The sequence below is a fragment of the Paralichthys olivaceus genome, chromosome 7 (genome assembly GCF_024713975.1).
Source record: "Paralichthys olivaceus isolate ysfri-2021 chromosome 7, ASM2471397v2, whole genome shotgun sequence".
In the NCBI taxonomy this organism is placed as follows: Eukaryota; Metazoa; Chordata; class Actinopteri; order Pleuronectiformes; family Paralichthyidae; genus Paralichthys; species Paralichthys olivaceus.
The window spans coordinates 10,779,997-10,797,843 of NC_091099.1; the positions used below are offsets into that span (position 1 = coordinate 10,779,997).

The 17,847-nt window shown below is 42.5% G+C and overlaps 2 protein-coding genes across 3 annotated transcripts; one reads left to right on the forward strand and one right to left on the reverse strand.

The window, feature by feature from the left end:
• The first annotated feature begins 10 nt into the window (after positions 1 to 10).
• polg (polymerase (DNA directed), gamma) lies at positions 11 to 8,663 on the forward strand. Of its 2 annotated transcripts, none has more exons than XM_020078976.2 (23): positions 11 to 140; positions 653 to 1,250; positions 1,371 to 1,566; positions 1,755 to 1,922; positions 2,030 to 2,176; positions 2,318 to 2,397; positions 2,501 to 2,683; positions 2,868 to 3,010; positions 3,137 to 3,260; positions 3,361 to 3,585; positions 3,746 to 3,863; positions 4,001 to 4,072; positions 4,265 to 4,378; positions 4,469 to 4,629; positions 4,728 to 4,781; positions 4,891 to 5,008; positions 5,105 to 5,240; positions 5,387 to 5,633; positions 6,046 to 6,168; positions 6,269 to 6,437; positions 6,809 to 7,017; positions 7,120 to 7,280; positions 7,759 to 8,663. In XM_020078976.2, the coding sequence occupies exons 2-23, from the start codon at positions 679 to 681 to the stop codon at positions 7,821 to 7,823; spliced, it is 3,585 nt and encodes a 1,194-aa protein (XP_019934535.2). In that variant the 5' UTR covers positions 11 to 140; positions 653 to 678; the 3' UTR covers positions 7,824 to 8,663. The 2 variants fall into 2 exon arrangements, with proteins under 2 accessions (XP_019934535.2, XP_069383927.1); XM_069527826.1 differs by having other exon boundaries at positions 4,001 to 4,071; positions 4,261 to 4,378.
• fanci (FA complementation group I) lies at positions 7,423 to 17,753 on the reverse strand. Its single transcript, XM_020078974.2, has 38 exons — positions 17,583 to 17,753; positions 17,384 to 17,483; positions 17,220 to 17,292; positions 16,740 to 16,870; positions 16,116 to 16,269; positions 15,918 to 15,975; positions 15,786 to 15,827; positions 15,457 to 15,580; positions 15,290 to 15,375; positions 15,046 to 15,178; positions 14,871 to 14,948; positions 14,636 to 14,772; positions 14,355 to 14,535; positions 14,170 to 14,257; positions 13,927 to 14,057; positions 13,771 to 13,841; positions 13,507 to 13,621; positions 13,276 to 13,398; positions 13,048 to 13,116; positions 12,849 to 12,950; positions 12,572 to 12,757; positions 12,064 to 12,185; positions 11,807 to 11,968; positions 11,405 to 11,584; positions 11,151 to 11,317; positions 10,980 to 11,056; positions 10,756 to 10,872; positions 10,627 to 10,678; positions 10,419 to 10,546; positions 10,047 to 10,112; positions 9,848 to 9,944; positions 9,529 to 9,713; positions 9,387 to 9,443; positions 9,252 to 9,311; positions 8,656 to 8,724; positions 8,465 to 8,560; positions 8,205 to 8,306; positions 7,423 to 8,028 (listed from the first exon to the last, which is right to left on the reverse strand). The coding sequence occupies exons 2-38, from the start codon at positions 17,474 to 17,476 to the stop codon at positions 7,966 to 7,968; spliced, it is 3,975 nt and encodes a 1,324-aa protein (XP_019934533.1). The 5' UTR covers positions 17,477 to 17,483; positions 17,583 to 17,753; the 3' UTR covers positions 7,423 to 7,965.
• Between the last annotated feature and the right edge of the window lie 94 nt (positions 17,754 to 17,847).

Sequence of the window (17,847 nt, forward strand, 5' to 3'; positions counted from 1 at the left end):
CTAACGCCCCGTCTTGCCTGTGTTGTTGTTGCTGCCATGCTAGAGGAACATGCTCCTCGTCTGTGAAACGATTTTAAACAAGTTTGAATAAATATTCTCTCACTTCGCTTCAACTTTAGACCAGACAACACACAGACAAGGTGAGCGATCTTTGGTTTGCTTTTGTTTAGCTAACAAACTTATGCGATATTTTGTTTGGCTATCAAGTTAGCATCAGTCAGTGTTCGTAGTAAACATTACTGAAACATCCATCAGCAGGCTAGCTGTATAATCATTTAGCTATATGACATAGGAAGCTATTTTTATTGGTTAACTATAGTTTTTGAACTAATCTTAGCAGTTACTTTCAGTCGTGCCAATGGTCAATGTTAAAGCTCGGTATTAACTTTGTAGTGATGAAAACAAGTAAAAGCATACATTTAACTCAGTAGCACCAAGATATGAAAATCACAAAATCTTATTTAATAAGACCAGCACAATTAAGACATGTAACAATCGTGAAATAGCAAAAATAAAAGGCCCCATATAAGCTAGAACTTCCTTGATTTGAATATTGTACCCATGTACTAAAGTATATTATTTCATCATTTAAATCCAGGACTATCTAAGAAGTCCCATGTCATATTGCTGATGTTGTTTCAATGTCTTCCAGCTCCAGTGTGACGTCCTCATGAGGTGATGCTGCATGTTTTGCGCCGTCCTCCACAGAGGTCTCTCGTCTGTCTGCGATGGACGTGTTCAAGGTCCCAGTTCTGCAGCAGGCCTCGCTCCCTCCAAGGCGAGGACTGTACAGAGACCCGCCTGAATCCCCTCAACATTCAGATGCTGTCAAAGAACCTCCATAAGCAGATCTTCAGAGGTCTGGAACCAGAATACAGAGAGGAGGATGTGGAGCGCGGCATCAAGCATTTGCAGAAACACCAGCTGTGGGGGAAAGAAACGTCACTGTTGCCCGACGTGGAGCTGAAACTGGCTCAGATGTATGGCGAAAATATTGATGAGCACTTTCGTATCCTGGCTCAGAATCAGAGTCTTCCCTACCTCGAAGCTGCCATCCAGCTGCAGCAGGCCGAGCTCCCCCCCATGCCACAGGAATGGAAGTGGGAGGTTGGCTGGACACGCTATGGGCCCAGTGGGGAGAGTCAGAAGGTGGACTTCCCAGAGGAGTCTGCGCTGGTGTTTGATGTGGAGGTGTGTGTAACGGAGGGACAGTGTCCCACGCTGGCTGCGGCAGTGTCTCCCACTAACTGGTGAGGAAGAAGGAGAATTGTGATGATTGTGTTTAGGAGAGAAATATACCTCCTTGCATCATTAACTATTTATGTTTCATACATGGAAATTGCGTTTGCACTCTTTTTCAAACTTGCTAGGTATTCCTGGTGCAGTAAGCGTCTGATTGAAGAGCGATACTCCTGGTCAAACCAGTTGACCCTCGCTGACCTCATACCTCTTGAGACACCTATGAACTCTGCCTTTCCTCCGAGAGGCCAGTGGAAGCATCGGCTCGTAGTGGGCCATCATGTCAGTTTTGACCGATCTTTCATTAAGGAGCAATACTTACTAAAGGTAAACATTCAGAGGATGGTGAAGGTATTTTTTATCCTTTGAACTCACACAACAGAATTCTCACCCCTTCCTCATGGTTGGATCTTTGTTGTTTTCTTCACAATATTAAATAAGTAGTTTGAGACTTTTATGACATCAAAGTTAAAAGATGTTCCACTCTAGAAAATACTATGTTTTCTCTCCTAAAGAGTTCGAAGGTGCGCTTCATGGATACCATGAGCCTTCACATGGCTATATCAGGACTGACTGGGTTCCAGCGCACACTATGGTTGGCCAACAAGCTGGGCAAGAGGAGGGATCTTCAGGGGGTCAAGGAACATATGAAGAAGAGTGGACAGAAAAAGCAGGGTCCAATGGTTTGTCTTTTTCTCACCGTAGTTTTGCTACAACATATGTTTTAAAGTATTGACATCAGCAAAAGTCAATGTTGCTTGATTTGTTTTTCTTTTTGTTTGTTGTTCAGATTGGCTCCTGGGACTGGGTGAATATCGGCAGCATTAATAACCTTGCTGATGTCCATGCACTGTACGTGGGAGGGCCGCCGCTGCAGAAGGAGGCCAGAGAGACCTTTGTGAAGGGCAGCATGATGGATGTCAGGAGCAACTTCCAGGTCAGAGGTTCATGGCAAATTGTGTCAGGCTGTCAGTAGTCATAAACTAAATGTATTCACATTATAAGATCCTGTAAAATGACTTGCATTCATAATGAGGCACATGTTGACAGATAGTTTTGCCTTTGCTGACCTCTACAGGAGCTGATGCGGTATTGCGCCATGGATGTTCAGGCCACCCATCAGGTCTTCGCAGAACAACTGCCCCTGTTCATGGAGAGGTCAGCAAACACACATTGATTGTGTGTGTTAAGGAAGCAAAACACACTGATTATTTGTTCACAGTGCTGCATATTAATATTATCTCAACTGTCTTTTTCTAAGGTGTCCTCATCCAGTGACGTTTGCAGGGATGCTGGAGATGGGTGTGAGCTACCTTCCCGTCAACCACAACTGGGATCGATACCTGGAAGATTCTCAAGACGTGTACGAAGAGCTCCAGAGAGAGATGAAGAAGACTCTGATGACTCTAGCTGATGATGCCTGCCAGCTGCTGCAGGACGACAGGTGAAAAGTTTCCCACCATTTTTGTATCACATCTAACACAATTTTGGCCACAACTGTTTGACTAGGTCAAACTAAAAAGCAGGAAAGATTGTTTTATAATCTAGAGATTTACATATCTATGTCTTTAGAGGTAATTTATATAAAGCCTCCACTGAACAGAATGTGTTAAATATCTTCACTTAAGATATAAAGAAGACCCCTGGCTTTGGGATCTTGAGTGGGATGTGCAGGAGTTCAAGCAGAAGAAAGTTGCAGCCAGCAAGAAGAAACAAGTAAAAAAAACAGTCGAAGTACAAGTTGTTGCTCCTCCTTCAGACTGGGAAGAAGGTAAAGAGCTCAAATCATGAATGCTACATCTCTCTTTTTGTAAGACTGCTGTTTTTAATTGAAACATTATAACAACATGGCCTTAAAGTGTTGACATTGACAGATTTGGCGATTTGATTGGTTTAGATCCAGGTCCACCATCTGAAGAGGAGATGGCGGACCCTTTCCCCAGCAGGGTGGCTGTAGAGAGGCTGAAGGAAACAGTGAATCGACTTCCTAAGAGAAGGCAACATCTGCCTGGACATCCAGGGTAAGATCACTCTCTAACGTCACAGAGCCATCCACTGTTTTTATGAAGTGTTTTCTGTCAACATCAAATTTGCCCTTCTCCTTCTTTACGGTGTGTTTAGATGGTATCGTAAGATGTGTGAGAAGATGTCTGAGGAGGACAGCTGGTCGCCTGGAGCCAGCCTGATCAGTCTGCAGATGAGACTGACGCCTAAGCTGATGGGCCTGACGTGGGATGGTTTCCCCCTGCATTTCGCAGAGAAACATGGGTGGGGCTATCTGGTACCTGGACGCAGGGATAACCTTAAATCTCAGGAGGACAACGCCGGGCCTGTGTGCCCACACAGGTAGTCAATACACCGCTCTCGATGTGCAAGCACGTTAGAGTGTTTCTCATCAAGACATGAGCTTATTAGGGTAATCAGACACGGCTGGATGTTTCTGTTCATTATTTAGCCTTGGGTTTAAAGGAGGATGTGCAAATTAAAGCATTGTTGTGTTCCACAGAGCTATTGAAAGTGTTTACAGGGAGTATTGTGAGCAGAACAGCAAAGAGCAGCCTGAATATCTGGACTCCCACCTATCAGATGACCTCATGTTGACAGACAGCGCAGTGTGGGCAAAGGTGGGGGAAAACATAGGCGCACATTTGAAATCCTCTAAAGTTTGCATTGATGCTATTTGCAATCACTGCTCAGGCCTACAGGCGCAGAACTGATACATGTGTCACGACTGAGAATTATTTCTTAATCTCTTCTTAAGGTGGAGGAGTTAAGTTCCCTGGAAAGTCTGATGGAGGAAAATGGAGTCAGAACAACGAGGACCAAAAACACAGTGAGAGAATTGATCTGTGTTATGTACTGATGCTATATGTCTAATACTATAATGTCCTATTAATTATTTATAGCCACTCCTTTTATTGTTCAGTTGGAACTGCAATACCTTCTCTAACATGCTGTGTGTTGTGTTTACTTGTTTCACTATACTACTTTGTCGTATGACATACTTTGTATTCTTTATCAACAGTCCCAGGATCACCTTTACGTCCCAGAGAATAGTCAGTGCCATTATCACCATGGAAATGGGCCCTACAATGATGTAGATATCCCAGGGTGCTGGTTTTTCAAATTGCCTCACAAGGTAAAGTGAAGTTTCAATATTTAGCTTGCACTGGCACAGTGTCACGCCACTGAGCTTCTTTCATCTTCTCACTGAACATTTTTGTTTCAGGATGGCAACCAAAACAATGTCGGCAGTCCTTTCTCGAAGGACTTTCTGGCCAAGATGGAGGATGGTACTCTTAGGGCAGGACGCAGTGGAACCAATGCTACACGAGCTCTGGAGATCAACAAAATGATGTCCTTCTGGAGGAATGCCCATAAACGTATAAGGTACATGTCAGATTTTATCATTACCACATTCATCTTTTACCCTGATCACAGATCAGCTTTGTTAATGATGACATTGAATTTATTGTGTCCTCTCACAGCTCTCAGATGGTGCTGTGGCTGCGAAAAGGAGAGCTTCCTCGTACTGTCATCAGGTTTGTCTGGTGTATCAATTACAACTATTGATGTTGATCTGCCATATAGTGGGGTGGGTGGGGGGGGGGGTGTCATTGTATATAACAAAAACCTTTCTGTCTCCCAAAGACATAAGGAGTTTGATGAGGAGGGCCAGTATGGTGCAATATTACCTCAGGTCATCACCGCTGGAACAGTAACACGTCGAGCTGTGGAGCCAACGTGGCTGACGGCCAGTAATGCACGGGTAAGAGACACTGGAGAAAGAGTCTGAGGTGACTCAGCTGGAACTTGTGTTTTATAAGTCAGTAGAGGAATATATGACTGAATTTTGTGTCCACAGCGGGATCGGGTAGGCAGTGAGCTGAAGGCCATGGTGCAGGTGCCTCCTGGGTACCACCTGGTTGGAGCAGATGTGGACTCTCAGGAGCTGTGGATTGCTGCTGTGCTCGGAGAGGCTCACTTTGCTGGCATGCATGGTGAGATTTGTCCCTGTCAACTCTTGTTTAGTTCTTTCCTAGATTAAAAAAACACATTATTGAAATTGTAGAATGCATCTGTCATGGTCTAAACAAACATCAACAAAATCTGACATTAACGGTGCTGATGTCTCTGCGGGGTTCAGGTTGCACAGCGTTTGGCTGGATGACCCTTCAGGGAAAGAAGAGTCAGGGCACTGACCTGCACAGCCGCACTGCTGACGCTGTGGGCATCAGCAGAGAGCACGCGAAGGTGTTCAACTACGGACGCATCTATGGTGCAGGGCAACCATTTGCAGAGAGGCTGTTGATGCAGTTCAACCACCGCCTCAGTCAGACAGAAGCTTCCAGTAAAGCCAGGCAGATGTATGCCTTAACAAAGGGTATACGCAGGTATACACGACTTACTCAACAACTGTGTTTTTATCTTTCTATTTTTACATTCTAGGTTTAGTTGTGTTTTTAACAAATAAGTAATTAAAACTAAATTTAATGAAAAAATTGACGCTTGAACAATATTCAGTGTAATGAGAACTACCTGAAATGTCAGAAACCATCTTTTTAATATAGTTAAGGTTTTTTTGGTTTGATCCATGTCCCATCTGCTAACAAGGAGGAGGCAGGGTTTGTGACCAGGGGGCGATTATTCTTTAGCTTCAGTTTTGTGATAAATTGGACATTTTGTGTTTGTATATATATATATATATATAGAAATATTAAAACTTCGTTATTGGATTTTCAAGTAACCCGTTATAGTTACACAATTATGACCTAAGTTATTTAAATGTTTCTATTTTTTTGTCAGATATGATCTGTCAGAGGAGGGCGAGTGGCTGGTCAATGAACTGGGTATAGAGCTGGAGACGGAGGAAGATGGAAGCGTCTCTTTGCAGGAGTTGCGTAGGATCAGTAGACTGGCCGCGAAAAGGTGAGAGGAGCGGCCAAAATGTCACAGATATGCTTGTTAGGAGCCACAACTTATTCTACAATCATTGTTTTCCCCTTCCTCTGTTCCTCATGCCCCTCAGCACTCGGCGGAAGAGGTGGGACATTGTTGGAAAACGTCTGTGGTCTGGAGGAACTGAATCGGACATGTTCAACAAGCTGGAGAGCATAGCTCACTCGGCACAGCCAGCCACTCCGGTTCTCGGCTGCAGGATTAGCAGAGCTCTGGAGCCCGAGGCAGTCAAGAATGAGGTGAGACACGCCAACTCATATCCTACCAACCTGCTTGTTTTGCAAAGGAATGAGCAGTCAGCGTGTTCAAAAACCTTTATTAGTATGAGATTCATATTTTGACAGCCAATTAGCAAAACCTGTTCAAGACAATCAGCATTCAAACATGTAATAACAGTGTTTAATTGTACAAACTGTATATGCAGACATGTACAGAAAAGATTTTCATTATATTGTATGCATATATTTTTTGCACTGTTGTGTATAATATTAAGAAATACATAATATGAGGTCAGTTGTTCCTGGAGATATTGGTACCTTGAATGAAAAACAATATCTCGCCTTCTAAATGGATCATGTGCTATTGCTGCCACATCTCTTTCTTCTGTCAGTTCATCACCAGCAGAGTGAACTGGGTGGTTCAGAGCTCAGCAGTGGACTACCTTCACCTGATGCTGGTGGCCATGAAGTGGCTCTTTGAGGAGTATAACATCGATGGGCGTTTCTGCATCAGCATCCACGACGAGGTGCGATACCTGGTCTGCAGTGAAGACCGTTACCGAGCAGCACTGGCACTTCAGATCACAAACCTGCTCACGAGGTCAGCTCAAAGCTTTCTATTTATTCTTTCCTGCCAAAATATCCTCCGTAGAAATGCCAATGAACCTGAAAGCTTTCCTGAATGTGCGTTTGTTTCGAACAGGAGTGCGTTTGCTCACGCGCTGGGTATGCAGGACCTTCCCCAGTCAGTAGCTTTCTTCAGCGCAGTTGACATTGACCAGTGTCTGAGGAAGGAGGTCACAATGGACTGTGATACCCCCTCTAACCCCACAGGTCTGGAACGCAGATACGGTCTGCCACCAGGTGAGTTCTTTACACAGCATGGTGTCTCTTTGAAAAGAGAGTAGGGGGAAATAAAATATAACTGTCAATGCTTTTAGCTGTGATACCTGCACTGCTTGGTAAATTCTATGTAAGACAATGAAAAACACACTATGAAACTAAATAAACAGAAGAAGGAAGAAAATTATATTTATTTTAAAACAAAGCAGCACATTACAGTTAGGCTGAAAGTCTCTTTAGGATGCATCCATGTGTATGGGAAACTATAGATCCTCTGTTAGTGTAGACAAAGAACTGACGAGGTGAAGTATGATATAGTTAAACTGTGCTGAACTGATTGTGAACTGCATCTTAACAACAGAGCAGCTTATTCATTCTGACACAAGGCAGGAAGTCTCACAATAATGTAAAACAGTATTTACAGTTTGTTTCCAAATACATAAACAACATACAGAATTCTTCTGAATCACATGAACACCAACATGTTGTCTTTGCACAGGTGAAGCGTTGGACATTTATCAAATCATCAACATCACTAAAGGCTCTCTGAACAAAGACAGATAGCACTTTGTGGACAACACTACTGTTCAGAACAGCTGCACCTGCTCATGACTGCCAAGAGGCCGTTCATCCGCTGGTTAAACTCCGGCTCAGCGAGGAACGTGGGGACAAGTGAGTCAAACCGAGGAGCTTCTGAAGGGCCAGCTCACTGTTTACGCTTCTTCAGTTTGGGTTCTTGTGTCTCCTCTGTGTCCTGTGACTCCGTGGTCTGAAAGAAGAACAGACACAGTAAACTTACCGAACACAAGCCTGCTTCAAAATATTATATAAGAGTTAATTGCTATATTTTAGCTCTGTCTGGATTGTAAACATCAGCTATTTTGACTGATGTCATGAGAAAAATACAGTGAGCTTTCAGTGCTTCCAGTGTGAGATGGAACTTGCCTCCTGGCTGTCGTCCTGCTCCTGCAGGGCTGCGTCCAGAGTAGTAGCAATAATGCGAAAATCCCTCGAGGTGGTCAGCTTCATGTACTGCATCAGATTCACCTGGAAACATACCCACAGATGTTGGTGAAACACTGAACACATTTGACGAAACTGCACTGACAGTTCTCAAGGAGAAAAGCTGCATTTTCTTAATTTTTACTTATGCTAGAGTTTTGTGTTGCTCTTTTTGTGTTTTGAGTATTTCAGCTCACACGTACCTTTGATTTCTTTGAGAGTGTGATGAGATATTTCTCATACTGTTCGATGCTGAAGATCAAATCAGGGATGGCCTTTGTCTCTCGCAGAAGTTTTGCCTTCCAAGAGAAAATAATCTTTACATGTAAATGTATTGTTGTAAAAATCAACCACAATCACTTCAGCTACAGTTATAGGAGATAAATGTCCTTACAGAAGCAACGACGTTCGTTTCATTCCTCTTCTTTTTCTTCTTGTCATCTCCACCACTAAATTCACCGCCCTAACAGGGAAAACACAACATTTTGAATCAACACAAGTTAATAGTGTCACATCCATAACAGAAAAATCCGAACATCATAGACAATCAGATCATTATGAGAAACCTTTTCATCCTGTTCAGACTTGAGATTAATATCTGTCCTGAGTGATACAATCACAAGTGGATGTGAATGCATCCTCAAAACGTCCAACATCCAATCGCTCAGACCACAATTGAAGGTGTTCAGAGATGTGGAACAAAAATGCATCGAGGGCCACATATGAAGAACCCAGCTGACGTCCTCTGACCTAATTTCGCTTCACCATCACATAATGATTTCAAATTTTTCAAACGGGTAGAGCTTATTCCATAGCAGAGGACTCAATTGTTCTCTCAGACTGGGTAAAAACATCATTTGGTCTTTGTTAACAGATTGTTCGACACACTTTAATGTCACGTGTGAACAGAGCTGTCCTCCTGGGATCAGATCTCTCAGGATGAACGTAAACATCAGGTCTGAACAGGACATCTGCAGTGAGGTGTGGTACCTGAACATATGTGATGAAAGAGTAGCACTGTTGTGTTAGGTGAGAGCCGGACAGTTTGACCTGCACAGGAAACATTAAGATTAGCTTGATGTCAGAAAAATTAGATGAACCATGAAACAATAAACCAGTACTCACCAGCTTCTCAAAGCGTGCAGGCAGCAAACCGTGCTGAGTAGCACACACCTGGATGTACTGAAACAAAAAGATGGAAATGAATTAAGTTGTCACATTTAGGTAAACTGCACTAACTGAGATCACAGAGTAGAAAAATACGCACATATTTCACCAGGGTGGTGAGGATGGTATATGTGCGACGCAGTTCCCTCATCAGTGTGATGGTGCAGGTGCCAGAGAGCAGAGCCGTCTGGACCAGCTCATTTAATGCGGTCAGAAGAGTCCCGAGCTGCAGTGTCACAGCTTTCTCCATTGGATCTTGATCACCTGCTGTCTGGGTGGCTTCACCTACACAACACAACATTAGTTTTGTAATTGTTTTATGTAATTGTAATTCAACTGGCAGAGATGCATTTCGTCCCTTATCTCTTCTGAACTCTCACCATTATTACAAGTGAGCGTCAGTGTGAGAGGATTCTTACCGGAGTCAGATTTGTCAGGAGTCGTCTGGCTTTTCCTTCTGGCAATCAGCCACTCCACCTCATCGAGCACCCTGTCCACCTGAGACAGGACCAACAGCTGGGGAAGCACATTAACATGATGGTGAAGACTCTGAGCTCACTGCGTCACAATGACTGTGTGAGAGCTGTGTCGCTGAAGATCCAACAACCCAACACTTACCGCTGCTGTCGCCGCAGTCTTTATGTTGACGATGGCAAAATGAGACTGTTTTTCTACCTCCACGTCCTGATCATAGAGAAAGAAAAGGTGTAGAAAAATAATATTATATTAATAACTTTGTTCCAGTGAAAAAGTGACAAGTTAATTCTGACTGAATTGCTTGTTTACTGACATTATTGTACTGTTAGAAAACATTTAAAATTCTGAAATGTTGCTTTTTTTTACTTGTAACTTAATTTCCTCAAGACTATAAACAAAGGTTTAACTGTAAGTGTAGACAATGATTTTGTCACTTAAGTACCAGGATTAAATATATCGCTGTACAACTCAAACAATCACATATGCGGGTATCATCCCACTAATTGTGCGTACCTGATCGATATCCCCCAGCTGGCTGTGGATGTCTTGGCAGAGCTCAAGCAAGAGGCTAACAGGACTCTTATAGAGAACATGTAGGTTGAAGAGAAGAGAGAGCAGCCCCTTAGAAAAGACAGGATCCTCTGAAGAAGTAGAAAGAACCACGCATCAGAAAAACAACTCCCAGTGCGTAAAACTGACACCAAGTTCTCATGTAACTCACCAAAACTTGTCTCCTTGCAGATTTTCACAGTCCAAGTGATCATCTGAACAAACTGTAGATGCAGACAGGTTTTAGTGACACTAGTGCTGCTGGATTTGTTCTATGAAGAGCACATGAGAGTTCACCAACCTGTTGGGTGGAGGGTTTCAGCTGGTGTGAGAGCACGCTCAAGATGCTGACCAGCAGCTGAGCCTCTTTGCTGTTAAAGTCCTCCTCTCCTCCGCTTAACTGAGTGAACAGCGCTCTCTGTTGATGGGGACAGAAAGTTAAGTGATGATGTTGAAGTTTAGATCAACCTTTAAAATGATGGAGAAATAGTAACTACATCCAGAAACATTACAGTACAACTGCACCTGAAACTGTCGGATGTAAAAGAAGTTCATCTCTGTAACGTCGCCATCGTCTTGCTGCTGATCATTGTCTGCAATGTCTGCAAGAAACACAAAACCTGATGAATTCCTGCATAATCATGTTTAAAACTTGAAATCCCTAAATTTCACAACTGAAAACGTATTGATTCTGACCCATGTTAGTGAGGAGCTGAGCCATCTTGTGTGGGTAGCGCTGCTGGCAGGTTGTGAAGATCCTGAGCAGACCTTCCAGACACAGCTGAGACAGGCTGCAGCGCTTCTCCTTCTTCCCTGCCTCCTCCACCACGGTGGGGATGTTTGTGTAGCGCCACATCAGCACGCTGGGGAGACATTTAAACAAAGACGGATCAATCAAACAAAACCAGGAACGTAATCTCAGTAATGTTTTTATGACAAGAGATTCCAACCTTGTCATGTCACAGAGGAAGCGGAAAGTCCGGTCCGAGTTCTGTCCATCTGGGCCGTCCGTGTGACCAGTTTCCTCTAACTGCTGGATCTTCTGTAAGGTTACACTTAGTGCATAGCGCACAAATTCTCCACTAGAGCGCAGCACTGAGAGAGCCTCCTCTCTGCTCTGAGTACTGTCTCTGAAAGAGAATATGTATTTGTTATATTTGTCTGACCTTTATACAAACAGTTCTGGAACATTTTCTAATGTCTCTGTATTATCTGTACTATGCTTGTTAAATGTACATTTAACACACAGTTTTTGGAAACAAGTTTTTATACGTTTACATAGTTTTTGTAACTTTTTGCTCTTCATGTTTGCTTAGTGCAGCAATCAATACAAATCTGATTAGAGCATTTACCTGAATAGCACAGTGAGGAGAGTTGATATGAATCCCAGAGAGAGTAAACTGCGAGGGGTCTTGTGTGAGGGCACTCGACTTTTTCCAGATTTCTCCTTCAAAATCTCAGACAGCTTGTGGTAGCGGTTAAACAGCTGCAAGAGCTCCTCAAATCGACTTTTACTGTAAAACATAGAGGCAAGTATTGTGAATTCTCTGTAAAAACATCTATGCTACCAATTATCCATGGCAGACAAAGTGGGTGGTGGGGTTGTTACCTGTAGTTGCCTTTGATGAAGTTGTACTCCATGAGAACTTCATACACTCCCATCACGAGCACTGCATAGATGTTATTCTTCACCCCAACGCTAGAACCCATGGAGAACTCTGCTGACTTGTCCTAATCCACATAGAGAGAAGACAATGTCAGATGATGCTTTAAGGGACAAGTACAGATGCATTAAGGGAAGAACACTAGAAAAAGATCATTGATACATTCAATTAGAACATTTTGATTAATTAATTCTTAAGAGACAGAGTATATATACTCACTTGCTTCCTGAGATCAAATCTCATTAAAGTATTTCTGTATTTTCTTCAGCCAGACAAATCATTTCATTAGAATTGCAGAGTCTTAGTGATTCTCACCTTAAAGCTTTGGTCACTAAAACACATATTGCTAATGCAGGAAAAGTTAACCACATCTAGACCAGATATTGTGGGGGACTAACACTTTGAAAAGCATCCAGTGTGCATCATTTTTAATACTGTGTCAGTAAAACACACCAGTTCAAAGTCCTCCAGTTCACTCTTGATCATGCGTCTCGTCATGCTCTCGAGGATTGTGTGTAGTTCAGACTTGTATCCTTCCTCCTCCTCCTCCTCATCGCTGTCATCAGCGCTGGGATTGGCTGATCGACGCATGTTCTGCAGCCACAGCAGGCAGTGTACAGTGCAGCTCACCAGATGGCCCTGAGAAGGAACAAACCCTATTTATAGCAGACATTTACACAGCCACATCTGCACAGTGCACCAGGAGCAGCGAGTTGCAAAAATGCAGTACCAGTGGTTCCTGGAGGTAGACCTGGTCTCCATGAGCTGTGATGCACGGCCCCAGCTTCACCGGAGGCAGGAGGTCTTGTTCAGACTCATAGCACCTCCGCAGCTGAGGATACAGACATGACATACAGCCCCCACATTCATATAGATAAGATTACAAACAGGCTATTATATCTCACAGATTGCACTAAATATACACTTACCTGTGAGAACAGGGTCTGCATGATGGAGCTTGCAAGCTGAGAGTTGCGACGGAGAACATCGTAGAACCCCTGAAAAAAGAATTTGTCTTTTCAGTATAAAAACTGCTGAAGCTTTTCTTTTAGAATCTTCTTTGTAGTTAAAGACGTATAAAATATACTGCAGTAAGATTATTTACTACTTAGGTTATTGTGACTAATATGTGGTGGTTCAGAAAAGGGATCTCTGACCTCATAAAGCATAAGCCGCACATCCGCCTGCTGGCCCAGGCAGCGACGCAGGCTGCTGAGGATCTCCAGACAGAACGCTTCGTTGGCAGCTGAGTTGTATCGTGAATGAACATCCACTTGGATCTATTCAAGGGTTCAGAGAGATACGTAATATTTGATGGAGTATATTTAAAATGGAAAATATTTTTCATGCATATATGTAAAACCCACATGCGCAGTCTGTAACTGTACCTGGCTGGAGGAGATCGCCTGGCTACACTGGCTCGACGACAAGCTGCCCAGCACCTTGAAGTTCTTAAGCAGCAACAAGAAGCCAGTAACTGCAGACTTCCTGCCATCCAGCTGGCTAGTAGAGACAATTCATTTACAGGAGAAAAGTGTCAGAAGTTATCTTCAGGGGTTAATCTGCATTAAGCTTTCTTACGTATTAACCAAAGCATGAATTATACATTTTACAGATAAACCTCATCTGATAAAGAACACATCAATACACACCTGGAAAACATGGCCTTGCGGAGAACTAGAATCAAAGAGTCTTTTAAGGATATGCTGACCTTGAGCAGTGGCTGAGATTACACAAAAAGAGCGATTGAATAAAGGAACAGGAGCTTGTATAGACTATAAACATTTTTATGTGTGTTTTTTAGGCACCTGAACGGCTTTTAGTAGACCCTGAACTGTGGCTAAGGGCAGGTATGACAGGTGGTCAAATGTCTCTGTCACCTTGGAGGACGACTCCAGGAGGATCATGGGAGCAGAGATCACGATGTCAGAGAAAAGATCTGATGATATAAAGAAACAAAATAAATATAGGTTAAAATCTCATCTATAACCAGAAATACTAGACACTTGTGCACATCTGAAATCTAGGACCAAATCTGAAGGTTGTTTTACCTAAGTAATGATTGATAGGCGAGGCTGTCTTTGTGACCAGTCGACTTAAAACCTGCTCCAGTATCTCACCTCTGATAGACTCGTGCATCTTCCAAAAAAGAACACACATCCTCCAGTGAGCTTATTATACACTCGATATATCATGTGCATTGTGATAATTTAATAAAATATAAATCTAAAGTTACCTTAAAGCCTTGGAGAAGCACCTGACCTCCAAGCTTGCATGCTTGCTGATTTGGGGTCCTCGCTACGGTAGCAGACCCCTCTGTAGTCTTCCCAAATGGTCCTGGTTTGGGTCCAAATGTGTCCATGAGGAAAAACCCCAGCTGCACCAGCCCCTGGGTCACGTGATCCCACCCAAACACGCTGCACATGTGGAAGAGAAGATTTTCTTAAACTTTCTATAATCTTATTTGTGATATGTTGAAAGTTTGAATCAGATTAATAAATGCCTTGATGTTCTGACCTGTTCTTGACTGTGTCCAGTATCATTTGAGCCACACTGCAGTGTCCAGGCAGGACGTCCTGCAGGAACTTTGAACCCTGCTGCAGCTGCTCGTCCTTGAAGCTCTTGATGATCGCTCCCTTCAAAAGGTCAAACACCTACACAAACCAGCGAAGGGGTAAAGAAATGTGAGTGGACAGAGGAGATCAAATCTAAAATGGATCAAACAAGTATAGGAAAAATCAATCATTCTCACCTGCTCTTCATAGCGCTGGATACGTGCTACTGAGAGCATAAGTGCAGCACTGAAAGGACACAGCTCGCCATATGACATCTGCAGGAATTCAATGTAAGACTTCTTGGCATATTCCACATACAAACATTTATTCAAAATTTTCTAAAATAATCTCAGACACAAAGTCATAAATAACCTTAAAGCTTTTGAGGAATTCTCTTCCGAGGTCATGGTCGAGTCGTATAGAAAAGACGATGTGGAGGATGGCGGTGCCCTCCACGTGTCGTAACTGGTCCTGTGGAATGGACAAAACCTCTAGATCCAGGCTCCTGAGGAACAAAGTGAAAAATAACAATCACACTCTGTAAATGGAGATTAGGATGTAAGATTCAGATTAAATGGGGTATTTGTCATACACTGTCAGTGTATAAGTTACTCACTCTCCATGTTTTTGCTCTTCTTCCTGGTGAATGTCTTGCTCCTTAAAATATCCAATGATTCCATCCAGGATCTGTTTCTTACAACCCTATCACACACAAGGCAGGCATTTAGATATTCAAAACAAAAAAGACAATGGAAAATGACAATGTTGTACATACATGCATACCTTTGCAGACAGAAGCAGCAGCTGGTAAACCAGTGGTGGGATCTCCTGCAGATCCAGTTTAGTGAACATCCGCAGGACTTTCTCCACCAGGAACTGCAGCTCCTCTGAGGACAGGGGCACATCCCTAAAATGAGCCAGACACAAAAACACAGCTGACTAGTTGCAATGTATACCCCAAGAGGAGGTACAAGATAACAATAATAACTCATGTAACATTGTGATCATTGTGAAATCAAAAGAAGATAATGATGCTGCACTAATCGCGTATTATGCTAAAGGGAAATCTGTAGTATCTTAGAATTTCATGGGCTGATAGTCAATGGTGTTACCTGAACATGGTTGTCAGGTGGATAACACACTGTGGGTCCCATCTGCAGGAAAACAATTATTTGAGTTTAAAAGGACAAAAACATTGACAGTCAAAAACTCCATAAAAACTCAGTGCACATTTACACATGTACCTGCTTGAGCAGAGACTGTTGATCAGCTGCTTCTTGTATTCCTCCCCACTGAGTTCACCTAAAATTTAAAAGGAACCACAAGAGACTTATTGTCTTTTATTATATCCACCATTAAAAAAACACAACCACTTAAGATGCTAATATATACAGTATATATACACTAAATATATAAGTCACTATGGCTAATTTAAAACTTACCTTTGCCAAAAGATAAGGATTCACAGGCTGCGAGGGCAGTCAGCACTGTAGGAAATAGCTCCAGCGATTTCCCACTACCCATTTTTCCCACCTTAATGGCTTCAACAAAAAGAGACGCCAGTTGTGCAAGAGAGGGTCCAGACAGAGTATGAGTCTGTGTGTAACATTCAAAAAGACAAAACTGGAATTATAAAGTACCAGTTTGTAACAAATATGGTTCATAGACATTACAAAGGAAAGGAAAAAACATCTTGGAGAACTTTGTCACATTACAGCAGCAAAGGGGATAGTGAAAACAGAAACAAGGAAAAGTAATTTACAGGTAAACATACAATATAAAAACAAGAAAATACAAAAAATATATATATATATTATAAACAGAACACTATTTGAACAGAATATACAGTTTTGTAGTATTGCACATATATAGTAAATAGGTATTGCAGTTAAAATATTATTAATGTATTTAAGCTGTAGAGCTGTATCTAAACTACTTTAATCTTTATTATTTACATGTTGCTGTCCTTTAACTGAGGAACCATGATTATTATTAGGAGAGGCTACTTGGACTGGTTTCCTGTATAATATATATTTTGCCTTTTGTTGTTTTGTATTTTTGTTTACCTCAAGCATCAGCAGTCCAATGATATCAGCCGCCACCTCAGTCTGAAGGTCCCCGGACTCACACAGGGGGATGCAGTGCTGATAAACAAGAAGTCTGCGGTCTGATCCCTCAGTGGAACTGGGAGGAGAGCCTAAAAAACAGAGCATGCAGAGATGTGGGTAGTTTTTTGATATAACTATTTGACACACAGTGGTGGGAGAGGTGAAAGGGCCCAAGACTGCTGAAAGATTGAATTAGTGCACCAAAGGCCATGAATTGGTGTCAAACCACTGACATGCTGACTGCGCCTGTGCGATGATGTAGAAGTACACTCACATTGAAATATACATTTAACTGTGATGTAGAAGTACACTCGCCTTGAAATATACATTTAACTGTGATGTAGAAGTACACTTACCTTGAAATATACATTTAACTGTGATGTAGAAGTACACTTACCTTGAAATATACATTCAACTGTGATGTAAAAGTACACTTACCTTGAAATATACCTTTAACTATGGCACCGACCATCTTCCCCTTTAATGCGCTGCTGGTAATCACTGCGATTAACTAGAAACCAAATCACAGAGATGTCAGTGTTTCCTGTGGGGGGGTTCGTACATTGCTGAGATCGGGAAACCTGTGAATTGACAACATCTACCTGGTCATCTTTGAGGGAGGACAGATACTTCTCAAGTTCAGCGGCGCTGCCTCCATCTGCCAGTGAGACTATTCTATCAAGTACAGCCCTCATGGTCGACCTGAGACAGACGGAAAGTAAACCCCACTTGTTGTCTCACTCAGTGAACTTGCTACAACATGATTGTTTGTTAAACTGACAGCACAAAGGAAACGTTCACCTCCACTTGTTGACTCTGGATTACTTCAGTGAACGAGTCTGAACCGTGGCTTCGTTTTTTCTGACGCTTTCATAATATTTACTGAATTTCCCGCCGGCGGACACTTCCGGGTTTGCTTCAATGGTTGCCACATTCGCCTGAAACTCTCCCGCAATCCCAGTATTTACACACTCCCGTCCCCTTCTTCTCTGTGTTATAATACACACTGTACCATGATATATCTGCTAATACAACTCTTAATAATCTGATAAAACGCTGTACTCGT